This window comes from Molothrus aeneus, chromosome 2, assembly GCF_037042795.1.
Source record: "Molothrus aeneus isolate 106 chromosome 2, BPBGC_Maene_1.0, whole genome shotgun sequence".
Lineage (NCBI taxonomy): Eukaryota > Metazoa > Chordata > Aves > Passeriformes > Icteridae > Molothrus > Molothrus aeneus.
The window spans coordinates 16,614,381-16,631,707 of record NC_089647.1 but is presented as its reverse complement, the minus strand read 5'-3'; the positions used below and the strand labels follow the sequence as shown (position 1 = coordinate 16,631,707).

Below are 17,327 nucleotides of genomic sequence, written 5' to 3'. Positions count from 1 at the left end.
AAATCTGTAAACAAGGTGAACCATTATGTATGGAAATATTTTCCATGAGAGACACTTGCCTTGTCTTAGGTTGTGTTTTAATAGTGAAGTAGGAATTTCTGTCTACTCAACAGTCACATTTCATCTAAATTGTACTCTGAAAGTGTTCTTCTGTAACTTCAGCTGAAGCAGATTTATGAATTGGCTGTATTAAGTTTGGTCCACGGAGTAATTAATTTAGTCTGGACTTTTGAAACTTTTTCAGTTGTTTAAGAACCCTTTTTTGGTTGGTTTGGGTTTTTTTAAGGAAGAGATCCTTTGTCTTTATATAATTGTCTGTATAATTCCTGTAATAAATCTCACAAACTTGATTTGCATGCATTAAGTTGTTCTATTTAAGTGTGGCAAAATACAATCGGACTGAATTCGTCCCTTTTCAGATGATGTAAATGTGAGATAAATATGGATGATGGATATGAGTTATTTATGTTATGTGTAACAATTTTCAGTAATACTTGGATTAAAAAGTTGCCAAATCTCTCTGAGATTTGCTTTTCCAAGAAAAGAAACCTCCACTCCATTCTGGTTGTGATTCAGCAAGTATATTGAAAACGAGACTATAGTCAGCCAGGAGAGTTCTTGTGCTTAAGCTCTCACCATTTCCACTACCTTTTTTTTGATTGGTTAACATTGCAGTCATGCTTTTTCAGGGTGGTGCTCCTTGACAGAATTGGGAAATTTCTGTAGAAATGTTTCCTAATTTCACAATCTGTTAGCATTCATCATGTTATTAAACTGCTGGAAGTAATGTCTTGGTTTATTTTTTTGTTTGAAGTGAGGGCATAATGGGATCTCTGAATGAGGAATGTGTTACACAAACAACAGATATTACTGGTCTTCCCTGGAAAGTGTTTTTGGGCTAATTTTGACAGGAACACCTTTCACTGGATGAATATAGATGATTTTGAGAAATCAGTAGAGGCTTCTTGACTAGCAGGCTCATGCTTCAATTGACTGGTTCTGGCATATGTCAGAATTACAGGAACTGCTCAGACAATGAGCTTACACTTTGTGGTTAAAACCTTGCATAGAATGGGTGTTTGTGAATAAGGAAACTGTCCTTTTAATCTTTGTACAATATTCCTAATGTCAGGGTCTATATGATGGGGTACATATATGTGGAATAAATCTGGCTTTTGTGATATTTGGTGACCATAAAGAGCCAGAAAGAAGAACAAGAACAATAGAACATTATTATTATTATCATCATCATCATCATCATCATTATTATTTTCTCACAAAAATTGTTATAGTGAATTCCTTTGAGTAGATCTACTTTTTTTTTTCCCTGAGCAGGTTCTATACAGTTCGCTACAGAGAAAAAGGTAAAGACAAGAAATGGGTTTTTCAGCTCTGCCCAGCTACAGAGACAGTGATTGACAATCTGAAGCCAAACACACCTTATGAATTTGGAGTTAAAGACAATGCAGAGGATAGTGTTTGGAGCAAGACTTTGAATCATAAGACAGTTCTCTCTAGTAAGTATTTGACAGTAGTTAATCAAATAGCTGCTGATTTTGACAGTATTTTTTCTCTATTGTGGTATTAATTAGACTAAGTTACTGATCAAGTTTTTATGGTTTAAATGCCATCCATTATGCCCCTAAAAATTCTCTTATCAATTGCTGAAACTAGAAATATTTTGGTTTTGAAAAACTACCACCTAATCTTCTGAAAGGTACTCTCTTGTCATTGCAAATAGAGGGTCCGCTGCAGGTTGATAGAATTCTAACAGTGTTGAGTACAGATACACATCAAGTGTTGAGTATGAATACTTATACTTCTGGCTGGATTCTAAGCTTTTTCCTTAGGCCATAAATAATAAGATGATCAAGTAATGAACTAATCCATCAACCATCACCCAACTAATCCATTGAATTTATTTTCCATCATGAGTGATGGAAATTATTAGCGTTATTTGAATCTTCTTTTACACCTGCATTTACATTGAAGCTGGTCTTCAAGTTAGATGGAGCCTGTCCTGCCTCAATGAGCCCTTTGTTACTCCACTCAAAAGATGAACTTGAAGCTAATTTACAATCAGAGTATTATATTTATCATGTCTGAAGCATGCAGTGTCATGTATGCTTTTGTTTTTGTTTCCATGGAGCAGTGTATAACACCTATGGCTGGATATCATTAATATTTTAAGGTTCTCCTCTGAAATCCCAAGACAATGCAGGAAAAGTGATGTCAAATTAACCCTTGTAAAACCATGTACTGCTGAAAGAATCACTCATACCAGTAGAGGAAACAGGCATCAGTCGAGTTTTCCTCCTTGTAATGAGAAGAGGACTTAACAGATTATCCCATTTGATTTATTTTCCTCAAGTATTTGTATAAAGGTATTTTGAAACATGATGTTGCTCAGAAGATGGTGGAAACTCCTATGCTTAGTATTTTTAGCTTGACTCAAAATGTAAAGAATGGGAATTCTCATTAGAGAGCCTTATTCATATGAGATTTCCAGCTGAAATTTAATTTGGACTTCAGTTTTGATTGTAGGTGAGTTACAGAGCTCAATATACTTGAGGATAGGGGAAGGGAGCAGTATGGTGGCTTATAACACTGGGAAAACCTTCATACTCCCTAATAAACAGTTTTGTTGGCCTTAATTATAGAGTACAAAGCTGTAAGTTTGAAGCACCTGCCCAGTGTCCATGGAGCTCTTTTAGCAGTCCAGAATAATGCCATGGATATACCATAGCTTAAAGAGGATAATGGTGGTAGCCTTTATCTATACCTGATTCACAAAAAGCTCTGCTTTGCAGCCTTACAGATATCCTACCAAGTGGGTTTTTTCTGGTTTTTTCTACATTTCAAACATCTTAAAGTCATCTGTAGAGCAAGTGATGAAATTTATTTCAGCACTTAGAATAAGAGGGAGTGATGAGTGCAAATATTTATAGTTTATTACTTGTTCAAGACTGGTGAAAACACCACCAAATTTTATCTTTCTATATGATGTATTTCTAAATTCTGTTTCTTACAGACATTTTACATTTTTAATAGGTCAGGAGAATCATTCATGTTAGTTTATGGTGACCCATTGAATTTGGTTGAAAGATTATTTCTTCTAAGAGTTCATATTCTATTTACATAAGATTTCTTTTGTCTGCAGTGTAGACTTGTGTATTCAGTGGATGCTTCTGCAGCAGTTAAATCCCAAGAGTTTGTAATTACCCTGCATGTCTACATTCTGGTCTACTGATAAAGAATCTTATAATGGGAAAGTTGTCAGCACTTTTGAATTCAAGCCTTTCATATTTTTTGTGGTAGATACAGAAAATGTGGCCAGTAAACAGAGAGTGCATATTTATAATAAATGTACAACCAGATGCCTGTAAAGTTTATCAATCAACACAAATAGACATTTCTTTTCTGTGCTAATTTCTTGTTTTGTGTCAAGTTCTTCTCATATAGGAGAAGCATCTCAACCTAAACCGAACATCCTTCACTGTAAATGTTCTTGTTCCCACTGAAGAATATATCAGTTATACAAACTGAAAGTTCTTGTGCATGTTCCTGGATTTGCTGAATCCACAGGCCGAATTTTTGTTATATACTAAACATGTTGGGAGGGGCTGGGAGGAGAATCTGCTTTTAATTCATGATTTGAAAACACATGAAAGGCATGGCAAAAGTTCAAATTTATTTAACTGATTTTTTTTCAGAAGAGATGAAAGTAGCTTATTTCAGACTGTCTTGCCATGATTTTCTCATGAAGTGATTCAAAAACTTCTGTCACTTTTCCCTTGAATTTAGGCCAATAGTAAGTCCTGTTATTTAGAAGTATCGAGCACTTTGAAAGACTTGTTTCCAACTTAAAGGTGTCTCAATTGATATTTCTTTAGAGTTGAATTTTTTTTTCTACTTCTCATCTGTTTAGGATGGAATTTGGAAAAAACATGTAGCTTGACTCTTGTTTGCACATCCATTGTTGGAAGGGCAGCAGAAAAGTGTAAAGGTGGAAGATGCAGAGAAAGTTTGAAGCAGCATGCTAGAATTGAGTAGGTGCTGAACAGGACTTTTTCTTGACTTACTCAACAGCTGCATCGCAAGAAACTTCTAATACTTAGAAACTAAGAGGAAAACTTAAGAGAAAAAAATTCAGAGTTTAAGTCTGGGAGTTTGTTGAAACACTGAGATAAACAAAACCATAAACAAAACAAGAAGAATACATTTCATTTCCTTGTTGTCAAAATGTGAAGAGTGGGACTTGCAGATATATTAATGGATCTGGAGACACAGGACAAAACAATTTTTCCATGGTGTGTTTTTATACAGGCTTTTTATTAAGCCTTCTAACTTTCCAAGCTGACAAATAAAAGGTGGATAAACTTGGTTTGCTTTGCTTTGGACAAAAAAAAATAATAATTCTGTGAATTTATTTTTCTTTCTGTCAAAACAGGTAAAAAAGTAAATGGACAACTCCAGAATATGTATAAGTTGGTACCTAATTCCCAAACACAGGTATGCAAAACAGTCTCTTTTTGAAGCTGATTCGTGTTTCATATGATCAAATTTTTTATTCTCTGTTAGTGTTCAGTGAGAAAGAAATTATCAAGGCCACAAACTGCCAATATAGAAAACAATCTGTTAAATGCACTGTGTGGAAAATGTTTAAATGTGTTGATGGACAAAATAATTGAGAACTGTAATTGAGATGATTACCCACACTTTTTCCAACCTATCTCAGATAAATCTGATGGTTTCCAGCTGTAGATTCAAAATTTAGAAGTTGCTTATTCCTTTGTAGAAGTCAGGTTTATTAAACTGTGATATTTGTTGTGATTAGTTAACTTAGGGAAAACATGGTGATGTGATTTTATAGAGTAATTTTGTATATACTCAAGTTTTCTAAATTAGTCATCCCACTGAATTCACTGATAGTTCCCATATGTGAAGCAAGTGTTTGCAGAACCAGAGGAAGCTGGAAAGGGCAATTTAATCAAGTTTGCTAGGCTGTCCATTAAATCCTTTTATGTGGCATGGTAAAATTTTTACCACTTAATTTAAAAAAATTGATTTTTATAAATAAAGATTTTTTTCCCCTCACTTGACTTTTTCCATAAACATTCTCAAACAAGTATGGATAGATTTAATTTGTTTATGGGTTCATGTACCCAGATTTATTTTTCTTCCAAGAGCTGAAGCATAAATGAAGGCTCTCTAAATCAAGCCAGCTAGTGGGTTTTAATACAGTGAAAAAGAGACATTTAAGTCATAACTTTTGAGCCTTACCAATTCTACTATGAGATTAAATTGGTTTCTCTATATTTCCTTTCCTTGTTTTTTAATCAAAGTGCAATTTTCAGCATTTAATCTTCTGGAGGATTTTTTTTTTTTGTTCTGCTACTTTTTAGGTTATTATCCCTGAGGCAGACTATGGACAACGTCCCAAGAAAAGTTGTAGAAATCCCTCTTACTTTAAAGATTTTAGAGGGTTAAGTAATGAGTGTTAATTATTACAAAAGAATAAACCATTCTTCACAATTCTCTTCTGTCTGAGATTTTCCAAATATTTTCATGGTAGGAAATGGTAATGCATGTTTTCTCATTGTTTGTTTTTCATATTTCAGAATATTATAAATGGTCTGTAATTAGCAGACCTGGAATTCCTTCAGGAATCAAATCATAATTCATTAAATACATTTTCTTCTAGGAATAATTAGGTATGCACAGAATCATAGAATCAATGAGGTTAGAAAAGATCTTTAACTTCCTCAATTCCAACTGCTAACCCAGCACCACCGCCATGTTTACCATTAAACCATGTCCTCAAGTGCTGTATCCATGTATTTTTTAACACTTCCAGGCATGATGATTTCCCTACTGTTTTCCTGGGCAGTCATTTCCAATGCTTGACAGCCCTTTCTGTGAAAATGAATTTTCCTAATATCTGATCTAAATCTCCACAGTGCAACTTGAGGCCATGTCCATTCACTTAGGGCAGTAATATTTCAATAATTGCATTACATACAGAGTAAGATCAATGGAATGCTTACATTATTGGAAATATACATATGTCTTGAGTTCAGGAGAAAAGGTTTTATTTGTGAGTAATATAAATCCAGTTGGTTAGATATTCAGGAGGGTGCTCATCTCATTATGTTGCTTTACTGTTTACTGAAGTCACCTTTACTGTTCTTCCCCTTGGTCCCACGAGCGTCTTTAAAGTTGCACAGCCCAAGATCAGGGAATTCACCCTGGACCATGGAGTGCAAGCTGAGTTCCTTTGCTCCTCTTAGCAAACCCTGTGTGCCAGAACCCTGACTGTTATGCTGCTTCTGTGCAAGTAGGGATTCTATTTATGCAGGAGAAGTCCTGAGAAAATGAGCTAAACCAGTTCTCCAAATATTTGCGTGGCTCAAATATGAAAGGAAGATTAGAGCCAACATCTAGTCTTTTTGTGATCTTCACAGGGCTCAACTCCAGAGCAGCACTGCTTTATCACCCTCCAGAGAATTATCATGAAAACATACCATAGATTATTCTAAATGTTCTCTTATCATTCTTGTTTTAGTGGTGCAAAAAGCCAAAAAGCAGATAGTTCACATTGTTCCTTCAGTTTCCACAGCACTAGGTGTGGTATGGTTCAGTGGTGTGGTCAGATCATTGATGCAAAGCCAGAATGAGTGTGATTTAGGCCAAGTTTGTTTGCACTTTATTTTGCTCCAAAGACACAACTGACTCATATCAACATGGTCCTAACTCTTCTCTGTAAGGACATTTTTAAAGGCTGTTTATGAAAATAACGTTACCAACCCATCTAGTCATTCTGCCCTTTCAACATCAGTCACATATCATCTTGTGTTTCTTTTGGCAGTTTCCTCCTTTAAGTTTGTCTAAGCTCCCAGGGCTGTGTAAGCAGCAGCTCAGGAGAGAGTGGAAGAAAAGGAGTGTTCTAGAATGCTCATTCTTCTTCCCTTCATAAACAATGGGTAGTGGTAGGACAGAAACAATGCAGTAGAAATTTATTTCCTCTTCTTTCTGGTTAAGTTCCTCTAGTTTCATGTTGGCCTGGAAGGTGGAGTCCTTCCCAGTTTTCCAGCCAAAAAGGACTCTTAGCTTCTACCATTTGTTAAACTCTAGAAGGAAACATTCCTGCTCTTCCAAACCTTATTCAGTCCAGACTGGCCATGATCCTTCCTTGAAGAATCTATTATGTGCATGCCAGTTAATTTTGGCTTTTTGAAGTATCAGAATACAACACAGAAAGAAAGAACAAGTCTCTTAAAGTAATGTTACCATGTTCACAGAACATTTGAGATTTGCAGTTCTGTAAGAATATGCTGTATGTATATGGTAAGAAGTGAGATGCCTGACCTATGGTATGATTTACATCTCTCATTTTCCTCTGAAAATAAGGAATATATTATTTGCCATCTTCTTTCATGATGGCAGCAGCTGTTTAAATAACTGCTGTTCCTAATACCTATATGCTTTATATTCCCTATCTGAAAAATATGGTTGATAGTGCCATTCCTACAGATGATGGGCTGACATTTCCAAAATAGTTTGTATAAGTAGTAAATATTACTAGGACTATCTAAATTAGTCACTTTGTGGAAACTGAGAAGAAAGCTTTGACAGCATGGGTAGATTTCAAGTGCTGCAGTTACAGATTTGTACAGGTGAGCAATCTAATTATAGCAGCTGAGGAACATGGATTTCATGTCAATTATTCATTCCTGAGTGAAAAACTGCACTTTTAATATATTTAAAGGTATTTTGAGTTTTTATAGTGCTATCATTGTAGCCATCCATTATTAGTCAACAAAGAAAGAATGTTCTTGTCAATCTAAGAACAGTTTACTAGTAAAAAGGCTGATAGTAATTATGATTAGAAGTTATACAGTAGAGGTTACACAAGCACTCACTACAGCCTCAGAGCTGTTCATTTGATTGTAAAGCTGCTGAGGAGAAATGCAATAAAATGGACACCTTCTTCTAAAAAATGCGTTCCATCCCCTTTGTTAGTCACATGAATAGGAGGGCTACTTCAAAAGCTGATCATCTGCAACACAATTTTTTCATTAGAAAACAAAATAGAAATGTAAAAGAGGAAAAATATAGAAGGAAGATTATTTTTATCCTCATATAATGACAATTTTTTCACTAGAAAACAAAATGGAAATGTGAAAGAGGAAAAATAAAGAAGGAAGATTATTTTCATCCTCATATAATGACAATGATTGAGTCATGTTCTCACCAATGCAAAACTGTTATTAGGTAGCAGACAGTGATCACAGAGTAAGTTGCCTCCATCCATTTCCCCAAGAAAAGGTTCATCTTACTTGTGGAGATTGGCCTTCTTCCAGCTTCTTAAACTTTGGTATGTGTTTAATGTGTACCCAACCATTGTTTTTAAAGCTTTTCAGAAGTATTTAAAATAGAATAAAAATAGTTATGCTTAGGTAAATGATTAGCACTTTGTCATCAAATGCTGACTTCTCAAGTGTGCAAGTGTTCTTTCACATCAAGTAGGCCAGATGGCATAAAGCGCAAAATTACCATTCTCTGGTTCTGATTTCAGCGGAATGCATTTAGCATGGAAGGAGTTATTTTCTTTCTTGTAACTCAAATATAAGTAAAACAATTCCCTTTTAATATATGTAGCATTTTTATGTCGTTAGCTTTACAGTCTACCTTCTCTCATCACTTGAGTGTATTATTAAGCTTTCAGAATTTGTTCATAATTCTTATCTTTGTTATCAACTGTTTTCTGTGGGGTCCATTCAGGTATTCCTTTTTTTTTTTTTAACGGTATCAATATAATTTCACATTCACATTTAGGCAAGATGTAATCTGGGTCAAAGAGATATGAACAGCATAAGAGTCGAAGTATTTAGCATAAAAATTTAAGAATCATGTGGGTGGCTGGCCGCTTGTGCTTTGGAAACAATTCCACTAAATAAAATTTTTGTGAGTGAATCTACTTAAATCAGGCTATGCACCAAAGAGTGCTAATGGTTTACAAATGTGCACCTGGTTCTGGAATAGTCTGTGCTCTAAATATAGTGTTCCTGAGAATATATTTGTGTCCTGTGACCAAATAGTAATTGCATATATTTCACATGTTTTGCTGTAGTTAAATTTCATCTTTTCTTCAGCATTTTGCACTACTCCCCAGTGAGTGCTCCAGAGATCCTTGAGAGAAAAAAGAATTGGGATTTCCTAAACTGTCGAATACTGTGATTTTATTAAGCAAAACATCTCAAGCTGATAGAAGGAGATCAAAATGCAGTATTACCACATTAGCCTGTGGGAACTGAAGCACAACCATCAGGGACCAGGGCCAGAGCCATATCCAGTGTTTAATTGGAACAGGCATGGTATTGGATTAGAACCCTCTATTTTTATTACTCAGTTCAATTACTATTATGGCAGTTCTCCTAAGGCACTACTTTTATCCATTTTTTCTCTTTTTTTCAGATTATACTGAGTGATAATAAGAAATTGGTCCCTGTCACAATAATCAAACAAAGTAAGTTTGTGCATTGTTTCAAATGTATTCTTCTACTCCGCAAGAGTAACTTGAGACTAAAATGAGTGTCAGGGCAATGGGATGTCCTGCAGCTGGCCCTATAATAACATAAGCACAGAATTTCAGTTTCAGCAAAATTAATATGCCAGGGGAGGGAGATGCACAATTAGGACATGATGTAGAGAAAACAGAGTTTGCAGTCTCTTAAACTGAATATAAATACAGAAAGGATTAGGAGGGTGTCCTAATCTGCAAATATTGAGGAAAGGTTTTTAGAATGCTGGGGTTTGTTTCAGGTGTGGTTTTGTTTCTTATTTCAGTTTTTTATTGTTGTTGTTTTAATTAGCTTCTAATATCCCTGTGTTGTCTCCACAGTTATTCAAAATCGGACGCAGTCAAAAGCACCAGATAGTTCTTCTCTCCCGGGAGCAATATTAGGTGACTAGAAGATATTTTTATTATTTCTCTTAACCCCTGGTTGAAACTTAGAATTGTGCAAATGCTTTTAATTTTCCGTGATCTTAATTGTTTTTCCTTGCATATCAAAGGGTATTTTGCAGCTGGTGCAGACAATATTTGTTACATTTTATGGCGGTACAGATGGTTCAAGAATGTTGTTACTTAATTGAAGTAGAATCATTTCATTGTCATTGTATTTAAAAGAAGAAACTGTGACTGTTTAAGTGAAGGAGTTCTTTCATACTTCAAATGAAGTTCTATGGCAAAGATCTTGTTGAGATGAGGGATTGTTCTTACTGAGCTTTTAAGGTAGCACAGTAACATCACATCTACAGTCACAAACCTGACATATTAAACTACAGAAATCTTGCCATTAGAAATTGATGATAGATCTCAGGACATTACTGTTTCCCTCCAAGCCATTCAGTTTCATGCTTTTTGTTCTTGTTTCACCTATAAGAATATGCAATATTGGCTTAGAACATTAAACCGGGGGAAAGTCTGTCGTATAGGGTGGTGAACTCCTGGTCTGCCTGAAATTTGCATGAAAGGCTCACTGCATCATGTACCCTGTGACCAATTTATTCCTGGATTTATTGTTTATCCCTTTATATATTTTCTATGACTGCATAACTTTGGCTGAAGCTTTCTTTGTGTGAGTTTCAGCGTATTGATGTGAGTCAAACACATACATGAAAACCCAGTCTGGTGTTGAGCCCACTTGGCCCACCAGACAGAATCTGTCCCAGTATCTGTGATGCTGCAGTATTCCAGAGTTGTGTGTTCCAGTGTCAAATGCTTTCCACCTCTGATAAATCATGAGATGGTGGTGATAGAAGGAGTGGCATAAAGGGCAAATAGCATCAAATGGGGATAGAACAAATTCATTTTCCAGATATTCAGAGTGAGCTCCCAGTGGTTTAGTAGTAGTTACTCATCTGAGAGAGCAGACTGTGTGCTTTCATGTCTTGGAATTAATGTCATGGAATTAATGGCATACGTCTTTCTCTGTAGTGCACCTAATTGTTCCAGGTCTCAATGAAAGTCAGCAGAAACTTCCTCCTCTCCTGACAATAGATGACATACCTCAAGCATCCAGGAAAAAACTGGGTAAGCAGAAATGCTAAACAAATGAGAAATGCTGAAAACCATTTTGCACTGTGAAAATAATGATTCATAAGTCATTAAATCCTTGCTGTAAGTTTTTATTTTTAAAATATCTTTTAATGAACAAAACAAAACCAAAACCACATGTTTTTAACATAGCTTGCAGTGATTGTGCAGTGGAAATTCATTGGGTCCTAAAGGTACTCAGCTGTCCACGTTGGCTTACTTAGTCAAACTAAAGTGGGACAGAAATAAATCTGTGGTAAAAGAGAGCAGATACATCTTTGTAATTACTCTCTAATGTCTGTTCTTTTAGCTAAGAATGAAACTGGAGTATGGCCTGCTGAATCCAAAACACCAGAAGTTCAAGAAATCTCCCCACAGTCCCTTCCAGGTAATGAAAATTCTGTTTTTAGAAACTCTGTGGAATATCTTTGCCAAATACATAAACTAAAATGAAACCCATCTTTGTGCTCTACAGTTAAAATAGGAGCTGGAAAACAGGAGGATAGTGGCTGAATTAGCAAGGAGTGGTAATGTGGATAAAAATCCAAATCTAATTTTGGACAAAAGTTTCAGGTGATATAATTATTAGGTTTCTAAAACTACTTAGAATTAGAATCATACTTTGCGGCATGCCTTGAAATTTGAAAAATGGTAAAGTGAGGGTTTTTTTGTGTAACACAGACTACTTTATGAATTTGTATGAGAAGTATAGTCATATGTTTGAACATTTTCAGTCTGGAGGCAGGGGTGGAAAGGACTGGAAAGAGCTGAATTGCTCAGAGTCGAATGATGAAGATCAACTTATCATCCACTTTATTGACCCACATTTCAGAATTGCTTAAGAAGGCATATGCCTATCTTCATTTTCTATAGTCTGGCCCTAATCCTATAACTGTGTTGAAAGTCTTGGTTCTGCTGTCACAGGAGACAATAGCTGCCTTCTGCCAACTGCTTTGCTGAAAGGAAGAACGGATGCTTGAACAGTGGCAAGATTTTAAAACTAAAAAGGAATTTGAGGAAACAATAACCAGAGGTTTGCTTTGGTTTGGTTTAGACATATTATGGATCTTGCTGGCATTAGTCTCTTCTGTCTGTCAGGCCTTTCCTGGCTGGATGGAGTAGTGTAGTATGTGGTTTCTTTGACATCACACTAGTCAGACAGATACTACCCTTAAATATGATTGTGTTTATTTTATTCATTAAGTATATAAAAAAATGCTATGCTTAACTTCATCATAGCACCTTAGTCTTAAAAAAAACCAAAGCAGAATAAAAAACCCTTCAAAAAATACATAGGGAATTGAAAAGGTGTAAAGAAACGCAGCAGTGTCATGTAATCATTGACAACAATCTTTCAGACTAACTAATCCATCTTTTTTTCTTCTATGAAAATGCTAGAACTTTATTTTCTACTCAATAGATAAATGTATTTTCCAAATTCTACTTTAAACCGTTCCTTCCTGTCTGCAAAACCTTCATAGGGATGGCTCTTTACTGTTCATCCTAAATATTAAGAGGGGAAAAAGCAATGCCTCTTCACAAGAATTTACTATCAAAGGACGCATTGAAAATGTGTGGATCCTTTTCAGAAAGCTGTAAGGAGTCTTTTTAGGTTGTTTGATTGGTTTGTTTTCTCTTACAGTGCAATGTCTCTTTTGGAATTAAATTTTTGTACTATGTTACTAGATTATTTACCTTGTTTAAGTAACTGCTGTTCAAGAACTGGCAATCTGGAAGTGTGTTTTCTAGAACTTTGCCATTTTTTGTGAAAGTGAGAACTGAATACATTTTTATATGGTTGGTTCTCCATCAGAATCCATGTCCTCAAATCTCAGCCCTCAAGCTTGAATTCCTCTAATCAAAATGTGTCATTCCTTGTTGATGGAATGTATTGGTCAGTCAGCTAAGGAATGTGAAATGTGGCAGCTGGGGAGGAGAGCATTGGTTCATTCCATTTCCTTTCCTTTGTGCTCTGTAATTATATTTATGTACCAACATGTAGAATTTCTAACCATAAAGAATGCCGTGTCTTGACATGGCAAAGAATTGTATGTTTATGAAGTCCAAGAAGTTTTCATTACTCTCGTAATAATTGGCAAGTACTCTCTTTTCTTGTAACAATTTAGTAACAATTTGTAACAACTAAACACATTCTTATTGCTCTCACACCAATAGTTACTTATGGAAATATTTGGAATTTTCATCTTCCATTTCAAGCTTCCTTTGTGGTTTTGCTTCCATGCCTTTTTTCCCTGTGGTGACCATTCCTTTCAGATATTATTTGTTGATCTCAGCACCAGTGCCTCATGTTAGAGTATGTCACACTCCATTGTGGTTATTTCAGTTAAAGGAAAAAAAAAAAAAAGTAGCCAGGAAACAGAGAAGTGCAAATTAATCCTTTAAAAGAAAAATGTTCTTCAAGTCGTGCCATGGAACATGGAAAAAGAACTTGTCTGGCTAAAATGCTGAAGTATTCTTTTATGAGTAACTTAGGTGAGAGATCTGAGCACCAACCCTCAAACCCTTTTCAAGGGTTGCATTTAAACAGTGTAGTATATAGACATAATTAATTGAGTTTAGCAATAGGATCTACTTCATTATATTTAAATCAGACATTGCTATTTGAAAAATCATACTGGATTCTTTGAGTAAGGCATAATAATTATTTGCTGTGGCAGTTTTAAGGAGTGGTGCCAGACTGGCAAGAGCACAGTTATTTAGCAGGAGCTCTGTGCTGTAGCAGCTGTTGTGTCATCAGCCATACTAGAAGGGAAGGGAGCTCCAAGTATTTCAGCAAGCAGTCCATCTGAAAGGCTCTGTGAGCTGGGCTGCTCTTGTATTCCACTGGCTCTTCATCAGAGGGTGTGTTCTGTGATGTGACGCAGTTTAGTAACTTTTTTTCATGTATTTGTCTACCAGGAATCCCATCATTTTCTTAATTTCAATCCTCCCCTCCCTTGGCATGCATTTCCATGGAAAGACTTGTTAGTAAGCTCTTTCATTCTTTGTTTTTGCCAGGCTTGTTACAATATTTTCCGCTCAGGACTAATTTATTCTTAACATAACAGCTCAAATCTCTTGTGTTTTCCTCAATCTTTGAATTGTTGTCTAATATACCTCAAACTACTGCTACAATTTTTTTTCTCTGCTAAATGTGTCTTTCTAATAACTTTACAGGGAAATTGGAGCTCACCAGCCCTTAGAAATATGAGCACATATGAGTTCTTTCATGTCCCAGACATGAAGTTTTTCTGTAAAAAAAAAAATAAAAGAATAGCAAAAAAAGAGAGCTAGTTATTTATGTGGGAGGTCATACTACAAATTTAGTGAATTAGATTTGTGAAATATGGAATAGTCTTGAAATGAGAAGTGCCACCTGTGAATCCATCAACTAGGGTTCATGTTCAGTTGAAATAACTCCTTTGTTGCCATGTCTCCCAAGTTCTGTTCCTCCTGTCCTCATTCTGCCCCCTGAAGAGTTCCCCTTGTGCTCACAGGGTATATCAGGAGTGAGATTAATGTTTTCATCATAATGTCTTTCATCATCATGAAGATGAAAAGAGAATCAAGAGAAATCAGAGGAAACAGTTTAAGAAACATTGCCTAGGTGCATTCTTGCTGTATTCCAGGCTGTGATGATAAAATAACTTGGCTGTGTTAATGCTTTACTTTGCAGACAGCCTTGAACCACTACAATAGGCCTAGCTTACCTGCTGCCCTGGAATAATCAGAAGCATTTCTCTTTTCTCTAATTTAGCTTTCATGGCCTAAACTTTCTTCTTCCTGTATCTTCTTTTTAACAAAAATATCTGTCTTATTTTCATGTCATCCCTACAATGTTTTGTGCAAAACTGAGAGCTTGGTTTCTTTTGTTCTAATTCTAGGGATGTTTTATCTTGTTCAGCTTGCTCAGCAAAGACACATTTCACTTGAGTGTAAACCCTCTGACATCATGAGTTCTGTATTTGCTTGTGTTTGAGTTTCTTTTCATTATTGCACCTCACCAACAAGAAATGTTAGATTTTGTACTGCTCCTGAGGTACAGGTAGTTAGTTGTTGCTTCAGTATTAAGAGTGAAGTTTCATAGAGAGAAATTTTTCTTCCTTCTCTGGACAATGAACTGCTCCTTGCACTGATGGCAGAGACAGCACTGTGACTGACTTAGAAGATTAATTGAGCCATAACAAAGCAGCATCTGTAAAGACTCCAGACTGTGTGACACATTCTCCAAACTAGAAAATAGTGTAACTGTAATAACATCTGAATCCCACTATTTAGAATGTGGGAAACAGTGCCTTTTTTTCACTAAATGAAGTAAGAAGCTTATAAACATCCATGATCAGCTCTTGCTTGAAGTGTGTTAAATAGATTGTGGAAAAAGCTTGGAGAGCATGCAGGAAAAACCAAAATGTCTTCTAATGTGTCTCAAAAAGAAAGCTATCTTTTATTAAATTAATACTAAAACTTAGTGCTATATTAATGCCAACCATCAATATTAAAGATCTCTTCCAAGTAGCTACATGCACTAAATACTGTGCAATTTGCTCTGTGGAGGGCATTAATGTGCTTGTGGCATTCAAGGCTGAGAACTTACCATTCTGTGCTCCATAGCCATTGTCATTTTACAGTCTTAGATGACCAATTCTGGGTACTGCATGACTGATTAAACACCTCTGGGATCTCCAGCAAGATGCAGAGGAAAGAATTGACCTTGACTGACTTACTATTGGCATCAATCATTATATGAAACAGCTTGCAGAGTACAGTTATGCAGTGGTTTATTAAAATATGGCCAGCAATTCAGTTTAGGTACATTTAATTGCTGTTTAATAAACTGCCTGTGTATTACTCTAAAAATGTACAATTAGAAGAATGAATGGAAATCAAAACCTATTCTATAACAAATTCTATAATTACTAGAAAATTAGTAATTTTCTGAGATTAGTAATAATTCTGAGATATTACAGGTGAGTATTTCTTACGTTCCTGAAAATTTTTTGTATTAAAAGGATTAAAAACCATTCTGAATAACAGGGAAAATATTTGTAAATATTTTGTGCAAATTGCTTTGTAATGTAATGGATTTTGTTTACAATCTATTGTAATGAATTTAAGAAGCTGTAACAGAAGTACAGTGTGACCTTAACTTTGCTGTTCATGACTTCTGTTTTCTTTTGTTAATATAAAACTGCAGCAAAATAAATCCAAAACATCATATAGATTTCACATGTGAAAACAAAAGTAAATATTAATCATGGTGGAGTTGAGCTGCTGTTGAAATCATTCTAATCATGTGATGTGAAATGGTGATAAGAAAAGCATGAGCCTTTGGGTAGTAGACGAAGAGAAGTTCAAGGGGATTTTAAATTACATTAAGGTTCTTTCTTCTAGCTCAGGCTGGGAAAACACACGGACCTGAAGCTTTTAGATCGACGCCTAAACCCAAATTGGTGCAAGCTCAAAACATCCCGGGTAACTAATTTTTCTGCTTTTTACGTTCTTTCTGCATTAAACACTTTTTTACCTTCTGCAGAATTTTTCTACTATTTGCTGCATCCTCTTTGTGTTGGCTCCCAAGGAAGTCCTGATTAAAATATTCTGGTTTCTTTTGTGGTTTCAGTGACTAATACTGGAATGAATTGTAAAGCAGGATGTGTCTAGCTCTGACTGAACTGTGGTTTTCACGGATTTCACTGCGTGATTCAATTTGATTTTTGAAATAAATACTTTCTGTCTATGTGATCTGCATGTTTGACATAACATAAAATTTCCATCTGTAAAATTTACCTCAGTGATAGATTTTAAATAATTACTTCCTTGATTTTCCTCTGATTACAGATTCTTTTAGGTAACACCAACAGCAAAGAGTAAGAACAATTTTATATAGCATGTGATGGGATATAACTGTATTTGCCTTAAAGGAAAGAGAAGCTCTACTGATTTTTAAAATTTTTTTATCTCAATATTGTATGGTTAGTTTTGTGATTTGGTGTAACACTTATTTAGTTCTGTTTTTCAGAATTCTAAATTCCCTAATGTTGATTTTATTGCTTGTATTTTCTTCCCTGAGCCATGCAAAATTGCAAGGACAAATCTAAACTTCAGGTTGTATTTAATTCTATTTTTTTAAAAACGTCACTTAGATTTTTCTAAAGCACAGCTAGTCTGCATTCAGGAGGATGTATGATAAAGGAAAGGACCAGGAATGCTTGCAGGACTGAAATGC

The 17,327-nt window shown here is 35.4% G+C and overlaps 1 protein-coding gene across 1 annotated transcript in view; it reads left to right on the top strand.

The window, feature by feature from the left end:
• Positions 1-17,327, top strand: part of ABI3BP (ABI family member 3 binding protein) — a 137,219-nt gene that overhangs the window by 38,927 nt on the left and 80,965 nt on the right. The window contains exons 5-11 of the mRNA XM_066572001.1: positions 1,336-1,517; positions 4,451-4,512; positions 9,478-9,529; positions 9,905-9,967; positions 11,003-11,098; positions 11,412-11,489; positions 16,493-16,573. Of these exons, the coding sequence (XP_066428098.1) occupies positions 1,336-1,517; positions 4,451-4,512; positions 9,478-9,529; positions 9,905-9,967; positions 11,003-11,098; positions 11,412-11,489; positions 16,493-16,573 (614 nt within the window). The remainder of the gene's footprint in view (positions 1-1,335; positions 1,518-4,450; positions 4,513-9,477; positions 9,530-9,904; positions 9,968-11,002; positions 11,099-11,411; positions 11,490-16,492; positions 16,574-17,327) is intronic.